Here is a 25,375-nt window from a genome sequence, read left to right on the forward strand (position 1 = left end):
TCAGACAGTAGTTATCTCTTCACTATCCTATAATATATAGGCTTAACCCATACTGCACACCAACAACTGTGTCCCCATAACCGTCCAATACTTGAGACAAAAAAATTGCATGTTAGGCAATATATTTAATGGAGTAAAGCTGGGGTGACTAGCCCAGGATAAGGCTGCATTTTGCATCTCTGTAATTTAGATTGGCTGGCTTGAAGTTACATTGATACAAACAGGTACAATTTTTATTGAGATAATTAGGAATGGGGTCTGGAGTCCTCTTTAATTCTGCCTTATCCTTTAAGCCTTACATCCAAGTCCCTTACTACAACCTGCTGCCTTCATCTCAAGAGCATCTCTCATATCCAACCATGCCTCAATTCAGTTCACAAAACTTCTAATCCATCATCTCCCATTTGGACTACTACAATATTCTTATCTGTGGTCTCCCAGCTAACAACCTAATGCTCCTCTAATCTTTCCTTAACTCTACTGCCCGACTAGTCTCCTCACTTCTACTTTAGTTCTCTTATCTTCTCTCCACTCGTTACCCATTGTACAATGAATTCAGTATAAAATATTAACCATGACATACAAAGCCATCCACAACCTGTCCCTTCCATATATCCCTGAACTAATCAGCAAATACCTACACATAATCTCCGTTTCTAAAAGGACCTTCAGCTTCACTCTATTACTATCCGCTCTTCCCACAACCATATCAAGAACTTCCCCTGTGCATCCCCCACATTCTGGAACTCTCTATCAAAATGTGTCAGACTGTCCCCCACCTTCCACACCTTCAAACGTAACCTGCAAATCCACCTGTTCAGAATCATTTACCATAAGAATGTCTCCATTTTCCCTCCCATATTGACTATGAGCCCTCATGGGCAGGGTCCTCCTTCCGTTTGTCTCCTAATCACTGTAGTTTTGTATTTGTACTTGCATTTGTTTTGGTCTTAATGTAATATATGTGACCCCTTACTGATTGTACAGCACCACAGAATAATGGTGCTCTATAAATAAATAATAATAATGGGGTCCATTTCCTACCCTTATAATATACACTCACCGGCCACTTTATTAGGTACACCTTTCCAACTGCTCGTTAACACTTCATTTCTAATCAGCCAATCACATGGCGGCAACTCAGTGCATTTAGGCGTGTAGACATGGTCAAGACAATCTCCTGCAGTTCAAACCGAGCCTCAGTATGGGGAGGAAAGGTGATTTGAGTGCCTTTGAACGTGGCATGGTTGTTGGTGCCAGAAGGGCTGGTCTGAGTATTTCAGAAACTGCTGATCTACTGGGATTTTCACGCACAACCATCTCCAGGGCTTACAGAGAATGGTCAGAAAAAGAAAGAACATCCAGTGAGCGGCAGTTCTGTGGGCGGAAATGCCTTGTTGATGCCAGAGGTCAGAGGAGAATGGGCAGACTGGTTCGAGCTGATAGAAAGGCAACAGTGACTAAAATCGCCAACCGTTACAACCAAGGTAGGCAGAAGAGCATCTCTGAATGCACAGTACGTCGAACTTTGAGGCAGATGGGCTACAGCAGCAGAAGACCACACCGGGTGCCACTCCTTTCAGCTAAGAACAGGAAACTGAGGCTACAATTTGCACAAGCTCTTCGAAATTGTACAGTAGAAGATTGGAAAAACGTTGCTGGTCTGATGAGTCTCGATTTCTGCTGCGACATTCGGATGGTAGGATCAGAATATGGCATCAACAACATGAAAGCATGGATTCATCCTGCCTTGTATCAACGGTTCAGGCTGGTGGTGGTGGTGTCATGGTGTGGGGAATATTTTCTTGGCACTCTTTGGGCCCCTTGGTACCAATTGAGCATCGTTGCAAAGCCACAGCCTACCTGAGTATTGTTGCTGACCATGTCCATCCCTTTATGACCACAATGTACCCAACATCTGATGGCGCCATGTCATAAAGCTGGAATCATCTCAGACTGGTTTCTTGAACATGACAATGAGTTCACTGTACTCAAATGGCCTCCACAGTCACCAGATCTCAATCCAATAGAGCATCTTTGGGATGTGGTGGAATGGGAGATTCGCATCATGGATGTGCAGCCGACAAATCTGCGGCAACTGTGTGATGCCATCATGTCAATATGGACCAAAATCTCTGAGGAATGCTTCCAGCACCTTGTTTAATCTATGCCACGAAGAATTGAGGCAGTTCTGAAGGCAAAAGGGGGTCCAACCCGTTACTAGCATGGTGTACCTAATAAAGTGGCCGGTGAGTGTACATGTTGTAGGGGTTTAGCTCACTGTTGAGAGCCAAGACAGTTCACAGAGATGCTGACTTTTAGTTCCAAACACTAGTTCGACTTTCAGTCTTTATTGTCAGTTGTGGTCACAAGTCCAACTTGTACAGGCTCATAACTAACAGAAATAAAATATAAACCAAAATGACCTGCCCGTCTGGGCGCTAGCTAATACAATAGCTTTTTCTGTCTCTAGCTAAGGATACAAAACAAACGCAATGGCAGTCTTTACCTCCTGGCTTGTTTCACTCACAGCATCACCTCTAGCTCTGGTCAGAGAGACCTCTCATGATGCAGCTCGGGTTACTAAAGCCCTGGTCTAGGTGTGGGCTAACGAGCTCCATTAACAAAGCCCCAGAACCTGGATTAATCATCAACGGCCATCCATTTACCAAGCATAGGTGAAAAACCTAGCTGGAATATAGATGCCATTGATGACCTTTCCAGCCACTGCCTTACAATGTGTTTCAATATATTTCCTTACAACTTGTTGGTCACAGCAAGAAAGTATCAAAAGTAGACTTATCATCTAGAACTACCTCATTTCACATGACAAATTAAGACTAATATACCACATTGTTTGATATGTATAGACCGTTGCTATGTCTGGGCAATTTGTCTGGATATTTGATTTCTTTTTGTTGTTGGCCGCTTTCAAAGTGTGGCCAAAGTAAAATTGGACACTTGATCCTCATGCACTTATTTTTTGGGTCTCCATTAAACGCCACAGGAAAACTTGATGCAGTACCTGGAGCTCTTAAAGAACAATATAAAAGGTATTGACCATACCCAAAATATACTCAAAAATACATAAAAACAATAAAATCAAATAAAGTGAGTACCTGTCTATGATTCCAATACAGTCTTTGATGCGTGGCCCTCGACATCTGTAATGGAACAAACAAGGAAAATTTAGATTCAATAATAGACAAAAAAAAAAAACTATAAAAAAGTAATAAACTCATATTATTATTGTTATTATTATTATTATTATTATTATTATTATTATTTTAAATTATAAAAACTAGCAACAAGTAGAGCTTGTGATTTTACAAAAGTTTTTTTGCAGAGCAAAATGAACCAAAATTATGATTACCTCTCAATCTAAAAGTCTAAAGAAGGACCTGTTAGGGGAGGGGGGTTTAGGAGACAACAATCCACTGGTCCTTATAGACCAGTGGTTTAGTGTCCCAAATCATCCTTTAGTTTTTGCCTCTGTGCCTGCGCAGGCAGACAATTAGTTGGCGTACTACACCCCGACTTCACTGTGCATGTGCAATGGGAATGTTGCTTGGATAAATAACCTGGGATGTACTGCTCCGAATTGAATTGAATTACTGCAAGGTGCGTCTCAGTCAAAATTATTTTTTTGATAGTTCCCACAGAGAGACCTCAAGCAGGGCAATTTGGGACACTAAATCACTGGTCCATAAGGACTTGTGGGTGGTTTAGTGAGATAAATGGCCCTGACAAGTCCTCTTTAAATGGTGTCAATGCTGTAAACTTTGTGATTATTTTCTCCATTATGTAATCTGTATGGCCCAACACTAGCTTTCTACTAGACTTCTATATAAACTTAGGGTTCCCAAAATACACATCCAAAAACAGAAATCATGATTAAAAGCCCATCACATAACACAAACCAAAAGCCAGCTGCAAACAGGCACAGAACATAACATTCTGATTTTCAGCATTTCAAACGGAGGTTGTCATGCACAACATCTTTTATGATACGAATCAGACTGCCATCGAAGGAGAGGGTTAACTTTAAAGTCCTTTGTCTCAGCTGTCACCAGTGACAGAAATAATTACAATGATTGGTTTTCAAACAGCAGTAAACAAAGAAAACAGGGAATAAAGGTGGCAACCTCCCTCTAAATAAGCATTAGCAGTACCAAGTAAGCTTCACCTGTGCCCGCAGGAGACCTTCCAATGCCAAGGTCTTGTTTTTCTGCCCCTCTCTGGTTTTCTGGCTTACACAACACTGAGCCCATGATTACTACCCACAAAAAGCAGCGCAGATCACAGCTTATCTACATTCAAATGGCAGTTAAATGGCCAACGTACAATTATTTTCTGTTCTGTTCTGTATAAACCCCCAGAGCTTGAAATTGGAATTGGCAACTGAAGGACAAACTGATGTAGACCAGTGCGCTCAATAGAAATGAAAAGGCTTTAAAGGGAGGATTGGAATTTCCAAAAGGCAAACAACCCGATTGGGTACAGAGTCTGGATAGACAAACACCTGGATTTTGCTTTCCAACTCATTACAAATATTGACATTAATAAAGGATTTCCATAAAAATATCTTTCTGTCTGTCCTGTCACAACTGTAGAGAGAAAACTTTAAACTACTTGTGGGGAGCTTGAACTTCGTCGCTCCAAATCTTCCCTATCATGTTATATTCCAGTTCACTCTCTTGATGACTTGTGTTGATGTCGGTATTCTATAATAGTGTTTTACTTATCCTGAATTTCTTCTCTTAGAAAAAAAAATCTCCCTCATGAAAACAATAACAACTGAACGATCTCCAACTTATAGGCTTTCATCAACGTGACATTTTATGTATTGTGTACTCGAGGAACAACAGGCATACTCAAACCGAACTCAATGACCGAACATTGAAGGCTTTACCAGAGAAGATCCACATTTTACCTACAATTATATAGAAACTAGTGCATGGCCTCATCATCTCCCACCATAACTACTGTAATTTCACAATTTTACAGTCTAACAATTGTCCACACAACAGTTATTATGACTACAATTCCCATTCCCAGCTACATGGGACTTGAATCCTTTAAATATATTATACATCACATTTTTCATCTCAATGGCTCAGCCTTAGTCACTGATCTTCCACCAGTAGCATAAATGTATCTGAAGATTAACTTAAATTACTAGAGATGCAGTTAAAAAATTTCATTATATAAATTGACAACATTTATGGAGCTCTACTCCCTGGTTCAGTGTAAGTATTTTCTTATTTGTTCTTTGTCATCCTCATATGATAAAGTGATCATTATTCTAGTGGTGTTCCTCTTTATATACTAATTATACACATACAGCACACCGCCAGTGGGATTCTCTGAAGAATTTTTGAGCACTCATTTGTTCACCATTCATTTCTCATGGGCAAGAACTAAGTCTTCGATGTTCCTTGGCAAATGTCTGTGTTCCTTAGTTTAAAAGAAAGACTTCCACAAGACACAAATAAGCATGGCTTAAATATAAAGGAATCATACACAAAAGGCCAATGTTAAAAAGTATTCAGTATTGGTGTCGCGCAAGGACCAAACTTATTACTTTACTTTCAAAACTTTTCTTCAAATTTGATAACTTTTGTAGCCATACTCTTAAAGGAAGTCCTCCAACAAAACATGATAAACCAGGGCACATACTCTTAAATCCAGGCACCATGACTTTATTGATCTACTTATTTTTGTTATGCATCGGCTCCTTCCATCTAAAATCAATGTTTAAAATTATACTAATGACCCAAAAGGGCTATAGGAGGAATTACCCACAGGCCGTCAGTGCTGCAGTTTTACACTCCTTGCCATGAATAATAAATATAAGAAGATTACCACGTGGTGCCACAAGTCCTAGTGCCTGGATCTATAAGTAAGTGCCCTTGGTTTATCATGTTTGATTTTGATGGTAGATTTCCTTTAACCCCTTAAGGACGCAGGGTTTTTCCGCTCATTTCTCGCTCTCCAACTTCAAAAATCCATAACTTTTTCATTTTTACGTGTACAGACCTGTATGAGGGCTTATTTTGTGCGGAACAAATTTTACTTTCCCGTAATGTTATTTATTTTAACATGCCGTGTACTGCAAAGCTGAAAAAAAAATCCAAATGTGGAAAAATTGAAAAAAAAAACCGTCACGTTCTTGTGGGCTCAGTTTTTTCAACTTTGACTGTGCACTCAAAATAACATCTCAGCTTTATTCTTTGGTTCGGTGCGATCGCGGTGATACCAAATTTATATAAGTTTTATTGTGTTTTAATGCATTTTCAAAAATTAAACGAATGTCTACAAAAAAGAAAAAAAAAATTTTGCCATCTTCTGACGCTAATAACTTTTTCATACTTTGGTGCACGGAGATGTGTGAAGTGTCATTTTTTGCAAAATGAGGCGACGTTTTCATTGCTACCATTTTGAGGTCTGTGCGAAATTTTGATAATTTTTATTTCATTTTTTATAAGATGTAAAAAGGTGTAAAAGTCGCATTTCGGACATTTGGGCGCCATTTCCCGCCTCGGAGGTCACCGCCGGCCGTAACTGTTTTTATATTTTGATAGATCGGGCATTTTGGGACGCGGCGATACCTAATATGTTTGTGATTTTTACTGTTTATTATATTTTATATCAGTTCTAGGGAAATGGGGGTGATTTGAATTTTTTTTATTTTTTAAATTTTTTTTTTCTTTTTTTTCCACTATTTCTTAGACCATCTAGGGTACATTAACCCTAGATGGTCAGATCGTTCCTACCATACGCTGCAATACTTCTGTATTGCAATACATGGCATTTTTGCAGGTCATTCATTACAATGAGCCACTGGCTCATTGTAACAAATCTCCAGAAGCCATGTAGCCTCGTGTCAAAAGAAGACCCGAGGCTACCACGGCAACCAACGCCGCTGGCGCCTTTGCAAAGACAGGGTTATTAGCGGTGGGGGTTTTCTGCAAAATGCAAAAACCCCCACCTTTGTATGAAGAGGTCTCAGCCCGTGAGCCCTCTTCATACATTCCTTATACCTAAGGGGTTAACGGAGCATTCCAGGAACTCTGTGGGGCTTATTTACTAAGGGTCGCGCTGCTCACTGTCGTCGGACTGTGCACCTTTTTCGGGGATTGCACGACTTGCACAGGTACTTAACAGGTGTCTGCACTGGGATTGTGTCGCATGCAATCGGCTTTTGGCGCAGCTGCGCTAGCTTCCCTGCTACACAATTTAGGGGGCGCACGATCTTAGTGACAACATACTTTAGGTGAACTACAGTGGGAATGTAAGTAAATGTAAGTAAAACTTATCAGGACATAAAGTTTCTTGATGGCTGACGCCAGGATACTGTCTGTCTAATCTGTTAGTTTGGATTTTTGTTATCCTTGTTGGCCAAAACTATACTTTTACAGAAATATTAGCCATTTATACTTTTCTCAAGCTCAACATTTTGGTAAATATTGACAAAGAAACATCAGAGAATTTTAGACCCCCTGCAGATTCCAAATCTAGAACCAGTTGAGTTGTCTCAGGTTTCACCAGCTGTCCCTTTACACCCTGTCTATTTTACTATTTGTGATCATAACAACAGTATGGTGTAATTGCATTTATGATTTTGAGACTTGATGCAAATAAGTAAAACTATGGAATCGACCATTAAGTTTTAGTGCCTCAGATGTTCAGGCTAGCCTTGTACTATATTCACAGCAAGGATGAGAGACAAATAGATATCCATCAAGCCTAGCTTTTCCCACTATCTGTCTGCATTATTAATTTTTCAGTATTACAAATTAATATTTGTAACTTTAGATACTTCTTATTGCCTTTCTATCTTATAAAACAACTTTCTTTCTGAAATCTCTGTGTAATTCCATCTTGCTAGCAAGACACATAACAGGGGAGATTTATCAGAAGTGACCACAAGCAGAACTGATCTAGAGGCCCATGCTAACAAATCAGAGCTCGGCTTTCAATTTCCCACAGCTGTTTATACATTTAAAGCTGAGCTCTGATTGGTTTCTATGGGCAACTAGAACAGTTTCACCTCAGACATTTCTCATAAATCTCCCCCATAGGTTGAACCTCTCGGATGACATTGAAGGTGATGGATGATGAATGAATACATAACAAACACAGAATACAGAAAAAGTATTACTTCTCATCTTTTATAAGTAAAGTGACTTAGCTGACTAGGAATTAGGTCAGGCAGTAAAAGATAGCTATTATGGGTAAACAGCAATCACTGGCAAAGAAATTCAGCCCCAACGATAGCTTTATAGATGACTAAATAGATGACTGGTAGTAAACTCAGCAAACCACTGAGGGATTAATCCATTGTCTACCTCTGAGACCAGCACTGAAAACTGGTAATGTGACAACTTGTTCTTATGGGAGATAATTGCCATCTATATGCTTAAAGGGAACATGTCATTAGAAATTGACCAAATCAACCACTAGCAGTATGTTGTGAAGCAGATTAACACATTCCAGATTATATTTCTTTCATGGCCCAGTGCTGTGGCATCATCCAGAAAATCTACTTTAAAGTGAGATGTAAACTGGTTGTATGAAGTCATGGATTAGGAATGCTCAAGATTGATGTCAAGCTCTCCTCACCTCAGAATGAAGGAGATCTGGTTAGTTATGTGTCATGATGCAGGACCATCAATTATAGTGAAGAGGACATTCTGAAGTGAGGAAAGTTTTACTTTAGTGTTAAACTCTCTGCCTCTTTGTCATTGTACAACCAAATTACATGTCACTTCAAAGTTGATTTTCTGTACAATGCCACCACACTGGGCTATGAAATGGAAATAATCTAGAAAGTGTTCAGCTGCTTGATGACGTACTGGTAGTGGTTTATTAGGTCAATTTCTGCTGACAGGTTCATGCTTACAATTTCATGCAATTTAAGAATTCATGCATACTTACCTGAGCTGAGTGTTCATGGCCTTTCATGTATGGCCTTTCAGGGGGAATTGAAGGAGTGTGACTGCTTTAGCTTCCATTTACCACCTGAGCTTATGCTAGTACAGCATATTTATAATTAATCACAATACATATTTGAAAGGACCAATGGCCACATATAAATCAAATAGAGATGGGCAAATTTTTCAAAAATTCGATTTGCCGAGTTCAACAAATTTTACAACAAAATTCGATTTAACCCAAATGCATAGGGAGCATGGTTTGGTCTTCAAACAATGCTGTGTTTTAGTATGACACGCACATGACAGCCGCTGCTCTCAGAATTTCTTCACTCTTCACTTCCATGTGCACTTACATAGGCTAGCTTCACCAAATAAGTGAAGCGGGAACACAGCCTGACAAGGTAGCGTCTGTGCCAGCTCGAAAAGACTGAGCTGAGGGCCAAGATCCCACTACAACATCAAAGTGTGCACTCTTTTACACTGACATCAGATGATTCCATAGATTACGATAGAACCTGTCCTGTTAAACGCTGAGACATGTAGAAACCCCCCAAAAGAGTGGAGAGGGTGTCAGCAGTAATTTTGCATTGACATCACTGATCATTTTTCCCTTCTATTCATCCTTCAGTGTCCACTTTCAATCGGTCAATAATCAGTATTGCTAAAGCCAAAAACAAACAGGAGTTGATCCAATAGAGAGATGACCAGTAAATGGGATATTTGCATGTCCTCTGTGTTCTGTATCCACTCCTGCTTTGGGCTATCAATCCTGAAGCTTTTCATTCCTTCTGACAGATGAAATGAAGGGAAAACACAACATTGTGGCAACGTCATAGAGTGGTGGAGGGTGAAAACAGCATTATGGAAATCACAGGGTGTTCCACGGAGATAGAAGTCAGTTGGCAGCAGCATGAGTAGACCGTAGAGTGGCACAATGACAAATTATGGAGGTGGCAGCAACATCATAGGCCACAGTGTGGCACAATGACAGTGTGTTGGGGTGACAGCAGCAGCATGAGGTCGGAGAGTGGCACAATGACAAATTATGTAGGTGGCAGCAACATGGTAAAAATTGTGGAGGTGGCGGCAGCAGCAGGGGTCAGAGAGTGGCACAATCACAGTGTGTGTAGGTGGCAGTAGCAGCAGCGTGAGGCCAGAAAGTTGCACAATGACAAATTCTGGTGGTGGCAGCAACATGGTAGGCCATAGTGTGGCACAATGACAGAGTGTGAAGGTGCCGGCAGCAGTAGCAGCAGCGCAGTAGCACCTCTCTGTCTGACATATTGGTTGATCAACTATGTTGATTTGACACAGATTTCTTGATATCTACTTTGGCAACAAAAAAGAATTGAAATTTGGGGTATATTTGAGCAAAAATCACTCCATCAGCCATTGAGTACAAGCAGTTAGATGCTAGAGACAGCATATGCAGTGTGAAATGACGGGATTGCAAATGGCTGACTGTTTTTATAGGGCTGTGACATCACATACCAATGGCAAAATGGCTGACTGTTTTTATAGGGCTGTGACATCACATACCAATGGCAAAATGGCTGACTGTTTTTATAGGGCTGTGACATCACATAAGTCTGCCGGTAGCTGATTGGCTTACATGTCTGCACATGTGATCAAGGGTGTTCCTTTCTTCTTCCCAGAGTTCTGTGCCCCATGTAACACTTTGTGCTTGTGGCCATTTTGCTAATAAAGGGGGAAAAAATAAGTTCCCACGAATCACAGTAAACTTCACATCCGTTCCTAACCGAAGTTTTCCTGAAATTCGGAATGAATTCCACTTGTTGGAATCGATTCACCCATCTCTAAAATCAATGTATGGAAAATTTCTAAATCATCATCAATCTTGTATAAAGTCATTAAAAATATATTCATTTAGTTGTTTCTGCCTGGAAATCAGGTAAGCAAATGTGTTTAATTAACTGCTGCTTTTTGGAGGGATGTATTCTGCAGTTAAATATTAAGTAAATACGGCTTGTGTAGACAAGGCCTAACTATTTGCTTATTTATATCAGGCTGACTGTTGATTTGCATAGACTTGTAAATTCTTGTTTCTAAATAACGTAGCTATCTTACTTTCACAATTACTGCCATTAATCCACATCTACCCTCAACACAGAAATTGCTGTCTGCAAGACGCTAATAGGAATGATGCATAAAAAATGAGGAAGAGAATCAGAAAATTTTCAGCCCCACAGTACATGGGTTCTGTACTTGTGATTAGTAGGGGTCCCAGAAGTTGGACTGACACCATTCAACTAGATATCTAAATTTTTGGGTCATTCCTTTTAACATAAGAACAATCAGCCATAGAAACAGGAGGATCTAGATTTCTATAAAGTGTTCATCCATTTACTTAATTCAAAATGTATATATACAGGCAGTACAGGCAGGACACCAAACTTACAGACGACCCCAAGTTACAGACAGACCTCTCTGCCCACTGTAGCCTCTGGTGAAATTCTTTGGATGCTTTACTTAGTCCCAGGCTGCTATGATCATCTGAAAGGTGTCTGTTATGAGTTTTATTGATAATCATTGTTCCCAAGACTACAAAAAATTTTAAAAATCCATTTGTCACCTGGACAATTTTTTTTTTTTCCTCTGGAACTACAATCCTAAAATATGCCTGTTCCAACTTACATACAAATTCAAATTAACAACAAACCTAAACAACTTGTCTTGTACGTAACCCGAGAACTGAATATATATAAATATACAGGCAGTCCCCGGGTTACGTACAAGATAGGGTCCGGAGGTTTGTTCTTAAGTTGAATTTGTATGTAAGTCGAAACTGTATATTTTATAATTGTAGATCCAGACAAAAAAATCTTTGGCCCCAGTGACAATTGGAGTTTAAACATTTTTTGCTGTAATGGGACCAAGGATTATCAATAAAGCTTCATTACAGACTCCTTACAGCTGATCATTGCAGCCTGGGACTATAGTAAAGCATCCAGAGAGCTTCACCAGAGGTCAGAGGGGTCTGTCTGTAACTATGGGTTGTCTGTAAGTCGGGTGTCCTTAAGTAGGGGACCGCCTGTACAGTAGTAGCTTCAAATATTAATGTCTAATCTTCCATTATACAAAATTTATAAATATTTTAGACTTGGGATATGATAAATGTAGATTTATTAAAATTAGCCGCAAAGCTGAGGCATTTATCCAGCACTTTGGACAACACATTAAAATTTCCGTTTAATGAATGCTTTACAATGGCAACAAGCATTTAACATTAAACCTAAGGAATCACGTGAATAATAGTCAATGAAAGTGAAATACAACTTAAAGATTTGGACTCATTCCAAGAGTCTGTCCATTTACAGATGTTTTTACTTAGAATATTTTATATATTTACAATCCATATTGTTGCTATGTACAGATAATGTGGCCTATTTTAGGCAAGGCTAATTCTCTTCTCGGGAACAGTTTCTTGGCAGCGCAGAATATTGTGACAAGCGACAGAGAAACGTCTCAGTTGGGTTAATGACCCCTAAGATATGAGCTTGTCATTCAGAGCCAGCTGAGTTTTAATTGACGTTTGGAGAACAATGTGTTTGTATGGATTCAGCTCACAACATCTACTGCCATATATCTGTCTAGGGGATCTCTGTGTGTCCTTTATTGTATCCTCTTGTTGACAGGGACTTCCTATCTCTGGCCTTTACAGGATGGATTTTATACTAATGATTCTCCATATATAACCAGGGCTTTCTATTTTTAGATGGATCATATCATATGTTTCACAGATTTCTTGATATGTTCTCTGATCCTACATTCAAGAACTGTTTTTGAGGCCTTCAATAGGAAAAAAATAAAACTTTTAAACAAAAACCCATTAATAAACAATTTGAATTCTTTACCCACAGACAATTTGAGCGATTTTAATATATTAGCTAATTCTGACTTTGAGAGACAAATTGTAAACTTGATTATTGTTGTTGAATTACAAAATTTTAGGCAACAAAATTATTTTTTTTATCATTGTAATCTATAAAGATTACCCATGATATCATTGGGGAATGATGAGAGAAAATGGAGGCACGAATTCTGGTACGGGCTGATTGTTGGGTGTTACTGATGGACGTGAACCTAAACTAAAACTTCTGGCTGAAGTTCAGGGACCCAAGCCCACAATGTTCTGCACACATTGCATCTAGTTACATTTATATTAGATCGATTTATTGGGAATTAATGAAAAACAATGCCTTGATACATTGTGGATGAACATTTTGGTGTTGGTTTCGCTGCACGCTTCTTATTTGCAGTTAATCAGGAGAAAAATAGGAATAACAATATTTTAACACCAGACTATGATCTGCAGCCTTGAACATAAAATTCCTGAGCATTTATTAAAAATCCTTCAGCCCAGGGTAGCTGATGAGCGGCACAGACACGAGATCGCCTTGCTGCTGTCTCATGCTTCTATCCCTCATGGCTCTGTTGTAATTAGATTTGTGAAAACGGTAAAAGGTCTCATTGTGAATGGCAACAGCTGTTGACATCAACGTGTTATACTGAATAATTTACTGCATTCATTTTACTTGGAACTAGAGCAGCCAATGTTGTCTGGCTCGCGTGGCTCTTACAACATCCTCTTCATTTGTGAAGACTTTCGTCCACTCTCTTGTGGCTCACGTGAAAACAAAGCATTGTTATTATTCTCTGGTCTGAAGCTGAAGAACTAATGTTACAAGTATATTTCCTTATCTTGTCCATCACTGGCTAAAGTTTTTTAGTTGTTTTTTGGCTGGAGATATTGTTGATGTTTTCTCTTGTATTTCCAAGAGAAAACAGAGATCTAATTAAATATTCTTTGGAAAAGCAAGAGAAGGGTTTTACTAGTTTTACTAGCATATAATATAAACAATATGATGACATAGAGTCTATAAATATAATAGTTCCATATAATGCTTCACATCCGGAGTCCCTTTGGGTAACCCGACATGTACGTGAATTGGAAACTTAGAAATATTTGCTATATCTTATAACTTATCTCAGGTTTACATTTTAAGATGGTTAGAAGCAATATATTCTAATACAATTGTGCTTTAACTGTGGAGACCAATGGTGGTCACCCCAAAAGGAAATTGAGATTACTAGCTAAGAGTTACCATAAAAGAAAATATAATATAGTATATGTATTATAGTTCACACGTTCAACTACCTCTTGCTAATAAACCTATAGTTCTGTTGTTAAGGTAAACCTAACTGATAGATCAAATCCTGTCATTTCTATTTATTTTCCTAAAAGCATTGTAACAGATAATAGATTTTAAGATGGCGCCGGCATCGTGGACCATAACCAAAAAAATCAAGGCTAAAGAATTTCAGAAATGCATTAACCTGACGTGAATGTGCAACAGGAGGGAAGCTCTCCAATCAAGAGACTACATAAGCTGGGAACCATGATTTGTTTTGATTTAAATGCTCCTCCTTTTCTTCTTGTCTCTTGTTTTTCTATATAGATTTGTGAAACTAAATAAACCTGCGCAGTGCTGAGTTTTACCCAGGGTGATAGCATGAGTTTGTCTTGTATCAGCGGTGGTCTGATTCATTTACTTGCGACTGTGCACACATGCAATATAATTAGAAACACAGCCAACGCACACTATCTTAAATCTTACCCTAACACTGTATGTGCATTAAGCTTCTGCAATGGTGGTGTTTGGCCATAGGCTTGTTAGGTTAGGAAGAGGGAGAGAGAAGCTCATGTCTAATATATGACCTAGATGAAAGCTGGCAACTTGGGAAAGTTACTAAATGAGTAATGTGAGGCATATGAAGAAGGAAAACGCTAAATCATGGTAAACAAGTGGAATCAAACCAGGAGAGTGCGTCAGAATCAAAGTCCTAAATGTTACGGTGGTCTTATGTACAAACCAATGTCAAAACTAAATGGCAACACACTCAGAAGGTAAGGGAAGGTCAGGAAACAAAGAAAAATATAGACAACTAAAATTTTAGTCAGGTAATATAAACACATAGGTAGGTAAAAAAATCACAGGAAGAGAAATCCCGACTCAATGAAACTTAAAGCTAGCTAATAAGATGACTGAAAGGCAGCAGAGCAAACCAATCATGGTTTTAACCCTAACCTACCTTTCAAAGTAGCACTGAAAACAGGAGAAATGACAAGTTCATATTCACGCCATGATCATCCAATCCAGCAGCATGGGACTTGGAGAACTCCATGCACATGTGTTGAGAGTAATTTTTGACATACAACATTAAGTATAAACAGTATAAATACCGAAATAAAAAATAGCTGCCAAATGACCATTGTCTATATATTATTACTGCAAGTATTCTAAGCAAAATGGGAAATACTGTGCTTCATTGCAAACCCATGAAAGTGCTCAGCTACTCAGAACTCTACGTGCACATTACATTTCCATGATAACTTGTATTATCACTGCAAGGGGTGTTCCAGATCTCTGAAATCTGAAGGACCAGAAGCGCAGCACAATTTGGTTTAATTGCTTTTGCTTCTGTCTCTGGTTTCTAGCTCACTCCCTTGCTTTCCATTAATAAAGGATTTAGCTCCTCTTGACTTTGTTCTCATATGTATGACACATACATCATGGCCGCTAATAATCAGGCTGGTAGCTTTGGCACCTGGATGACTTCCTAAACACAACTGTCAGCACCAAGGGGACAATGTGGATATATCTGTAGATTTCCCTACTCATTTCAAGGCTCCACTGTACAAAATGCTGAGATCATGTAAAGTGAGGCAGGGATTGGCCTAGGAGACCTCGATTTAATCTCTAGTTGTAACAATAAGGTAAGAACTCAGCTAAACAATGTTTTTATTAGTGTTGCGGTAATTGCTGAACATTATGTCCGTGTTTTGCTGTGGGTGCACATTCCAATTTAAATTGCTCAGCCCCTGCGGGACCTGATCTAACATTCCTAGAGATAGTCCTGGGGCACTAAATGAGAGCAGGGGGAGAAGAGATCCTCTTGCAAGACATATTGTCTATGCACCACACAGTTCTATCATGCAGCTCCTGCTGGAAGGAAAGGATTATCGGAGCAATATTAAAACAAGACAAGAGCAGCATATTATAAAGCCTTCACTAGCAAGGACAGCATACTTGGCCTTGCAAGAAATCTTTATGATTTAGCTTAAATATATAGTTGTGTGTACAAATCCAAGTCTCCACACAATTTAATGAAGAATTGCCCTGCACTCTTACCCATCAGTGCAGTTTTGATGGCAGGGGCGGCATTCCCTATCTTCATCCGCGTACTTGAAAATGAAGCTGTGTGCCCCCTGTAGACCTTCAGGACATTTCTCTACACAGTTAGGGCCATCCTTAAAGTTGGAACATTTCGCACAGCTGTCAGGACCCTGAAAATATAATGAGAACAAACCATATCACAAGTTACATATGTTTTTTGCTGAACCAGGAGTAGACATTCTAAATCTACAGATATCATAATATTCTGCTCAGTTGTAATGGAGCCTGGAAGATGTGCTATAAAAAAGAAGTTTTATTACAGGCCCATAACAGGATTCCCATTCAGTATAAGGAATTAACAGAAGAATCTCTAGCCCCAAAAACCTCATGCATATTTGACATATTTGACATACATACCTACAATAGCTTTCACGGTCCACATCCACCAAAAGTTCTTAAACTGCACAACTTTCCAGGCATTTGGGAAGAATCTTCCAGAAACTTTCTGTGTGACCATAATTCACTAGAATGTTCCCTACACAAATCTCTCCCTTACGAAACCCCCCTCCATACCCAACAAGCTTAGTTCTACTACCAAATGAAGGCTAGGCAGTAAATTTTAAAACACAAAAAAATTACGCAGGTTGTAATTTTCATGAAAACTAGAGACCATGGCGGTCTTAATCTGCACCTTTGGGGGAATCTGACCCGTGGTGATGCCTTGAAACTGCTAGTAGGGACCAGTGGGGGTATAAAACAACTGTTTGTGTGCTGACCAGGGGAAAAGCCACAAATAGTTATTCATTTATAAGAAGTCTTGGAAATTTCCAAAGACTTAAATGGATCTAAAATCTAAAATGAATGCAGCTATATGTAGTTGTAAAGAGGGTTAAATGGTTTGAAATATGGTTTAGTTATAACTTACTTACCGGTCCATAACAAGTGGCTATGCCACCCTCCATCTTCTCACATTGACTGTCACACTTAAGACACATGGTACCATTGGCAAACTCTCGTGTTTCTCTGCAAACAAGAAGAGCGAAAAAATATAACAAACTGAAGAGGAATTGCATAGCAGAATATAAATGACATACTGTATGATGGGGACAGGGTGGCATTTGACGCAGTGGCTTGTGTTCTGTTTTCATTTATACACTTTAGATGTATACAACATTTACATGAACTCCTCTACAAGTCACTACAATATGCTCTAACTGAACTGAAAAAATATCTGAAAATAACAGAGCCTGGAGGATAATCTGGAGATGCATTGGATTTTTGTAAGGCCTCCAATGTAATAACCATTTTTAGAAAATGGTGTAATTAATTTATTTCTACAATGGGATAAGCAACTGGATCTTCCAGGAGCAAATTGATCTACAACTCACAGCTTGTTTTAGAGACATCTTTGGTAGTTGAATTCTGGGAGTTGTATCAGAACAGCTATAATACCAAACCTACTTGGTGACCGCTTATATTGTGTACTTTTGACCTTAGTAACTTCCTATTCCTGCAGAGAGAAGGGTCTCAAGGCATAAAACCCATTGTACGTTGGTTGACAAAAGTCAGTTGAGTAGGACAACAAAAATGATAACTTATTTGTATGGCATAAGAAACATTTTCAATTTTGCAGACATCTGGATAATCCATAGCAATTCATCAAGCTTTGCAGTAAATAAAGATGATATCATGATTTTGTCAGGAGAACGGTATATATGGAGCCCATCTGCATTACAATAAGAGAGGTGCAGAGAGAAGATGAAAAAAGAATGACGCGGAGAGCAGAGGCAGGAGGCATGGAGCAGAATCAGTGGGGACAACATGGGAAAAGAGATAAGGTGACAAGTCTGATGGTAGAGAGAGGAGGAGAGCCTGTGATTTGCTGTAATTAAAATGGATGATCTCTTAGGAACGAAAATTTCATTACTGCGAAAGACTGTTTATTATTATGTTGTGGGAGGAATGAGAAGAAATTGATGGTGTTTTCTTTAAAGTTCATTACGCTTTAGGCCGGGAAGAAAATGAATAATAAAAGGATCTATCTGCAAATATAATGTCCACATAACGATTTCCTACAATAAATGGGTTAACTGTAAGTGGCAGCATTTTTTGATAAATTTATCTTCATAAATTTTCAGTTCCCAGCAAAATGCACTGGTGCAAGTATTCAGTAATGCAATGCATAGTTATGTATACACCAGGGTTTTCAGGGAAAATCTTGAATTTTGTACTCTTGCTCATTTGTTGGCACCTTCCTAGCAACGATGTATAGGGGACATACCGTACTGCCCCTACCTACAGCCCTGGTTTATACATAGAGTAATATTGCCATGTTCAAATGATGTCACATAGGATCAAGTCAGACTGATGGAAACCAATGGAGGATAGGGAGGTATGGAATGACCTAGATCTCCACTCGGTCCCATACAACGTTTCTATTGCATACTGTAGCATCAGGCTCAGGCTATTTTGTTAATAAATCTTTATTAATAACACTAATTCAATAAAAGCAGAAAGTTTCACGTTTTCATTATTATACAATCATGCTTAAAATACAATATACAATGTACAAACTTACTAGCTATTTTTCACTTTTCATTCCCTAAAGCCCATCCCGCTAGCCCAAGGAAGGGAAAACAAAGCAGTGTTAATATTCAATTCTTACCCTGATTTAATGTTACAGTTTCTCACACAGGTATTTCCTCGGCTGAAGAATTTACAAGACAGGCATTGATCAGGTCCAGGTCCCCAACAACCAGCACTGGAGCAAAGAGGATGGCACACCATTCCCTCCGCAGCTGAAACATAACAAGAAGGGCCATCAAAGCATGAACATAAAATAAATCAATTATAAATCATAACTAAAATATTTGGCTTCTCCAGACAATCCGGTACTAAGGCCTCATTCACATGAACGTGTGCTTTGGCTGTGAGCTATACATATAAACAGTGTCTAACTTATGAACCCATTGATTTCTATTGAGCATGCTGACGGTAGAATCACTGTGCCGTGAATGCGCTGATTTCCCATACCGGAAAAAATAGGGCATGGCCTATGTATGACACTGGTTGTGGCATTGGAACATTAGAGGTGTGAGCATTGCAAACCCGTTAATATTTCTTGCCGCCCAAGGCTTTAGTCTTATACATTCTTTTTTTTTACTTTTTTTTTGGATCTTTATCTGATAAAACTATAAGATGCATTACATCTAGTATTCAGGCGAGAATAAAAACCTCACTTAGTACTGATATTAGGAATTACGTGTCTTGTCTACTCCATAGATCCTCAACATTAAAAAGTATCATCATTCAGACCTCAGTCGATGATTCAAGAGGTTCCAATTACTGCTTCTGTAGACATGGCAGAAAATGACGCTTATATCCTTATACTTCATCTTTTTGCTATTAAGGCTAACAATACTTTATCTGTGTGTTCAATAAACAGATAAAGTTTACCTAACCCTTCAACAAAATTTGAATAGCTCAGTAGTTTATTACATTAAGAAGAACATGGTTCTGGTTATTATGTGACTTGTAAAGTTAATTTTCTAGGAGTAGAGACCAGAATAATTTAGAGCAGGAAAGTAAAGACCTGGATATAGCTAGTAACTGATATGGACTGTGACAAAGTCACTATTGAATTGGCGAGAAAATGAAGGTTTATGTGTATTACAGCGACCACAGTGTGAATGGGGTCAAACTGGAAGCTGTTTTCCATGTGTTGGTCTCTTGGAAGACCTGGTACAGGACTCTAATTGCAGGAGTGGAGACAAATGTGATCACTGCTCCAGACCAAAGCTTCCAGTTTCTAATGAGTCTAACAATGCACCAGGTGTGCAATCCCTTAAAGAAGGGTGTGGAGCATTCAGAAGTCGCTCTCTACCTGGAGACACAGAGGCTGGACTGTGTGAGAGCCACACACGTAAGTGACACGGAGTTACTGAACGTATGTTTCATGCTGGCAGGGAGAAGCCCTCCAGTGGCTAGTGAGGGCCGCCAAGTGTTTAGTTAGAGCCGGACAGGCAAGGATTTTATTTGATGTTTTGTTTGTTACTACTGTTTTTGCTGGAATAAATGCACAGTTTCCTCTTTAATCCTGCTGTCCATGAGAGCTTTGTCATTGCCGACCCTCACATTTGAGCTGAACCCCTATAGGACACACTGACAGCTCAAACAGCACACAACTCACCCCGTGGTGGGGCAACATCTTTTTGTTACATCATCCACAGCAAAGCAGAGGGACAAGGGAGTGTCGGATAGTTTTCAAGTAATCTAAGTTTTATGGGAGCTGAATATTAGATACTTACTGCAGTTCTCTGCTTTCCTATTGTCCCTAATGGTGGATTTCTGGCTGGATGTCCTGAACAGCGAGGTCCAGTTGATGGTATTATAGAAGCAAAGATTGTGATTATCAGTGATGTAGACGTTCCCAGCGCTGATTTCTTTCAGGGACTGGAGTTTAAGGGCTGAAAGGCTCTGCTGCTTGAGGATGAGCAGTGAGATCCCGCTACATGCAAGGAAAAGAAGGACATAACATTGGCAATCATATCATAAAGCATTGTACATGTTGATATCATTCCTGTTTATATGGACACTCAAGTTCTGGACTTTCAGGTTTCCTTCAAGTGAAATTTTATTTATAGAACAGACTTAAATAGGGGGTGTTATAGAGCAAATTTGGATCTTATAGAAATCTTATGAACTGTGGTTGTTCGACGACTGAGACCCCTAGCATTCATAATCATGGGAGCAACAGCACTTTTTTATAGATATACACAATAATCTGTGTATAACATTCAGATTATAATCTACACTGGCAATTCTGTTGGCAAAATTGGACTAACAGTATTTCCTCATAATTTTAAGTTCAAGGTTAACCCTTATCTTGTGTGTTCTTTATCATCTGCATATGCATTTAATGTATTCCCCTAAGGCGAGCAAATTTATCCCCATTAAACTATAAGCACCCCCAGGAAATATCAATTCCCCTTTATTATGAAATCTCACCTGTTTACTTATAAAAAGCAAGTATCCATACAGGTTTAAGGGCTGCAGATACTTCTTGGATTTCAGACGACCCTATCTTCAATTTACTAATATCTACAAAATTGCTTTCATGTGTCATATTAAAGATATGAAACTCATCTTTCAGATGACATCCTGTATATTGTTCTGGAAGCCAAAGAGCCAGAGATACAGACAGTAAAATAAGGTGGGAATTTGATCTTTATCCATTTCCAACTTTGTTATCTAACTCACCCTAAATGATCATAATTTTAAAAACAGCTATTAAACAGATTTAAACTATCCCCATATTGTTCCTTCCCATGACTGTAAAGTCTCACAGTTCACTCATACAGTTGACTTACCATTAATCCAAATGATCTCCTATGAGTCCAATCATTGTCTTTATTTTGAGCTGAGTCTAGCACATTCATGTCCTTCTACCTCAGCTGTGCCTCAGGATCATCTCCACTGTGTCAGGAATGAGAGAGACACTGGCTGTGTGACTCTCTGTAGAGAATTCCTGAGAGAGGGGTGAATGAGGGTGTTGAGACAGCACTCTGAAGAGAATTCCTGAGGGAAGGGTGAAGGAGAAGCTTATTTCTCTTCAGGAGTTACACACTACCAGCATCTCTCTCATTCTTGAAGAAGGAATGAGGTAGCTGGCATGGCTGAAGAGAAAGCAGGCCCCTTATTAATCCGGAAGGCACGGGTGAGGTTGAAGAACATAAACACGCATAGATGGTGAGTCAACTTTATGATACATATAACAGATAGAAGAAGTTCTATAAAAGAATTAGAATTCCTGTAAAATAGCAGTTTTTAAAAATATGTTTTGCTAGTGTGGGTTAGATTAGCTGACAAATTTCGTTCCTTGCATAAAATGTGTTACAAATATATGTAATAAAGCTATAGAAAGATATCATTCTACAATGAATCCATGCATCAAAAAATATTATATAATACGGTTTCCTGAAATGGATCCTCGAAGATTACCAAGCACTTAAACAGATAAGTAAAAAAGATCAAGTCAAAAAAGAAAATGAATAGAAGACGTGGTCAAATATCATAATCCAAGGGAAGTCTACAGTCTCAAAAGCTTCCAAAAGGTCAAGGAGAATGATAAGAGTGTAATGGCCCTGAGACTTAAGAAGCTGAAATTCATCAGGTGTTTAAGTAACTTGGTTTTCAGTTGACTGAGCAAAGCAATAACCTAACACGAGAGGGTTTATAAGATTATTGGTGTTCGGGAAGGAGAATATACCAGTATTTCTACAGGTTCAGAGAAGAAAAGAAGACTTCATAGGTCCTGAAGCTGGAAGAATTATCTGTTCAGAAAACATGACTTCATAATAATACATGTGAAACAGATTTTCATGTAGGAAATCTGAAAGGACATAGAAGAGCTAGCTGATAGCTGTGATTAAAGGAAAAGTTTCGTGAGCACTTCACCTAGAGTTTCTATCTGACACACAAATAATATGAGGTGCAGCTAGTGATAATAAGAAGCGTCCAGCAAGTGTCGGATATACTACCCGCACTGCAGTTTATTTAATAGGGTAGGTCAATGCTCACAGCCTGGGTTCAGTTAAGATCTATTTGCTTCCTTCCATTACCCTGTAAAGCTGAAACTACTAAAGGGGACACCTGCTATTTCAGAGAGTGCTGCCCTACAGGTGCTTTAAATAAAAAAATACTTTTGCCGTCACCACTTCCAGACAGGAGGTGGATTGTATGCGAGAGGCTGCTGGCTCGTTGGCTACCGAGGACGTGATGTTTTGTAACTTCTCAGCCGAAGCCATCATTAAATGTGCCCCCTGCCCATCCTTCTCAGCCTTAGCCCTGCAGAGACAAATAATTATTCTCAGCGCTGGTATACAGTATTCTGTAACCTGTGTGTGGGCACCTGCTTTCTTCTGTCTGCCATGGCACTCTCTTTAAGTAATTGCAACGTGTCGCTGAAACAGGAGTTGATGCTAAATTGCTGAGCTGGGAAAATTGACATTTTATACAGCTAGGGATTTCCCATTAACTATAAATGAAAGCAAAATTTGGGAGACCTGGGATCATTAGGTGACTGGACTGATCCAGGTAATTGACTGTGATACAAGGTCCCAAATATATAATGCCTTGTGCACTAGTTTTCTAACATATAAGGTATCAAAAAATTGCAATTCCTGGTGTATGCCACATATTTTACAACTTATTGCCCTTTTTGTGGACATGGTGGGGCAGGGTATAGAGTGGGCCTGGACGGGATCCCATGGCAATAAATGGTGCAAGTTATAGCTGAAATCTACACCAGGTTGGAAGGAGGGCTGCATCGGAAGTAGTAAGAGGTCGGAACTTCTATGTAATTCTGGTGTATTTAATACTCTGGCGTATTTAATATGTAATATTCTGGCGTACTTAATATTGTAACACAACACCTGAGATGCAATACATTGGAGCCCCTGATTCTGGAAATTACATCCCATGGCTTTTTTCGATCCCACCTGCTAAGTGGTTGTGTGCCCTACATGTCAGCCACACAATGGTTGCCAGTGAATGGCTGAAATGTAAATTGGGGGCCAGGTTAATGTACACCAAAAGAGATGTCTCTAGGGAAGTGGAGGTTCTCAGAAGACCACTTTAAAAGTGCATGCTTGGTAGGATAAGGATCCGTATGATCAACTCTTTTATTGGGTTGGTCTTCAGTCTGATGGTCCATTTCTTTATACCAGGTTCACACCATGTACTTGGGAATGTCTTGCTGTCTATTGTCTATCCATCATACTCTTTCCATGCTATTGGTTACCAACTCAACCTTTAAAAATTGATTTTTCTATCATCTTTTCTATCTTTTGATGGCAGAGTGGTCACTTGTACCCATTATTGGAAAGCTCTGAAATTCATTTTCTAGTTTTTCATGGCTCAGTGCTACTGACCAAATCAAAAGGGTGGAAAAGTGGACAAATGCTACTATAAGATACAGTATCCACTTCATATGAGTTTACCTGCGTGACTGGATACAAATCTCCAGACAAAAATTGAAAACAATTTTGCATGGATGTTTGACCTCAAAAACCTTTAAGTGTTGTTGTTATTATCTATCTCTAGGACTGTGCAGCAATTTGTTATAGAGAAGGAAGTCATTGTGGAAAGTGGTAGAATTTCTCACTGAGATGTCAAAAAACTTCTCAAATCAACCATGTCAATGCTAGCAGGGACCTCATATGCAGAAACTTAAAAAGGTGAGCTTCTTTGGACTGCTCTATAAGATGATTAGGGATTTTAAGGTAACAATAATATGGAAAAAATTTAAAGCCCCTTGATTTTTACAACTCTTTTTTTTCTACTATTTCATAAATGGGTCTTTCATCAAACTCCTTATTGATGGGTATCTTCTTGAAGGAAATCATGAGTTTTATTTACCTTATACATTTGCATAATTTGCACTTAAATGCCTGTTGTACTTTGACATGTCAATCTGTCTCATAGAGGTTTTTTCCTTATATTTTCCATTCCATGTCCGGCTTTAGTTCAAAGTGCAGAAAAATGTATGATCATGCTGAACATTTGCAGAACTTATGACACACATAAGAAATAATAAGAATATTCTAAAGAATATTCTAAATGGCTTGATCTCCAGATGACACTTGCCAAAATATGGGTAAGTTAAATTTGGGTACTTAATCTCTGCCCTTTGAATATCCACAACCTGATCCTAGAGTTATTGGAAGCTTCACCCCCTTTCAGCGCAGGACAAGCCAAATTCTATCAAGGATATTTTTATTAGCAGTGTATATATGTTATATCTTACCTGTACAAATCTCTACCCCCAATGCTGACCAAGTTAGAAAAGACACTGAGGTCGGTCATGTTCTTTGGCCAGGACTGGATATTAAGATAACCTGGGAAGATTATAGAACATTATTACAATGATAATATAATTACAATGTTAATAATTATTCTAGGACTTTAGGTAAAGAATTATCATATCCTCAAACAATACATGTTTCATAAAGCAGATAATACAGTAGCTGAGAATTTTAATTAACGATGACGGTATATGACTTAAGAGACTCTAACCTGTGATCTCGCGGACAGTGCGGAAGATATTCAGCTTCTCTGGATTCAGCGGGGCTATATTGTGGTAGGCGTCACTGGAGAAATTAAAAAAAGACAGAAAATTGTAAATCTTCAAGTGCCATCTGAGATAGAATTGTAAGCTGCAGTACACTGCATCACACA

General features: G+C 38.9%; 1 protein-coding gene across 3 annotated transcripts in view; it reads right to left on the minus strand.

Annotated features, from left to right (window-relative positions):
- Positions 1-25,375, minus strand: part of ERBB4 (erb-b2 receptor tyrosine kinase 4) — a 642,433-nt gene that overhangs the window by 131,955 nt on the left and 485,103 nt on the right. For all 3 annotated transcript variants that reach the window (XM_072121352.1, XM_072121351.1, XM_072121353.1), the window contains exons 10-16: positions 25,214-25,287; positions 24,945-25,035; positions 20,446-20,645; positions 18,804-18,936; positions 17,068-17,161; positions 16,154-16,308; positions 3,120-3,164 (exon numbers count right to left, since the gene is read on the minus strand). In XM_072121352.1, the coding sequence (XP_071977453.1) occupies positions 3,120-3,164; positions 16,154-16,308; positions 17,068-17,161; positions 18,804-18,936; positions 20,446-20,645; positions 24,945-25,035; positions 25,214-25,287 (792 nt within the window). The remainder of the gene's footprint in view (positions 1-3,119; positions 3,165-16,153; positions 16,309-17,067; positions 17,162-18,803; positions 18,937-20,445; positions 20,646-24,944; positions 25,036-25,213; positions 25,288-25,375) is intronic.

The sequence above is a fragment of the Engystomops pustulosus genome, chromosome 8 (genome assembly GCF_040894005.1).
Source record: "Engystomops pustulosus chromosome 8, aEngPut4.maternal, whole genome shotgun sequence".
NCBI lineage: Eukaryota > Metazoa > Chordata > Amphibia > Anura > Leptodactylidae > Engystomops > Engystomops pustulosus.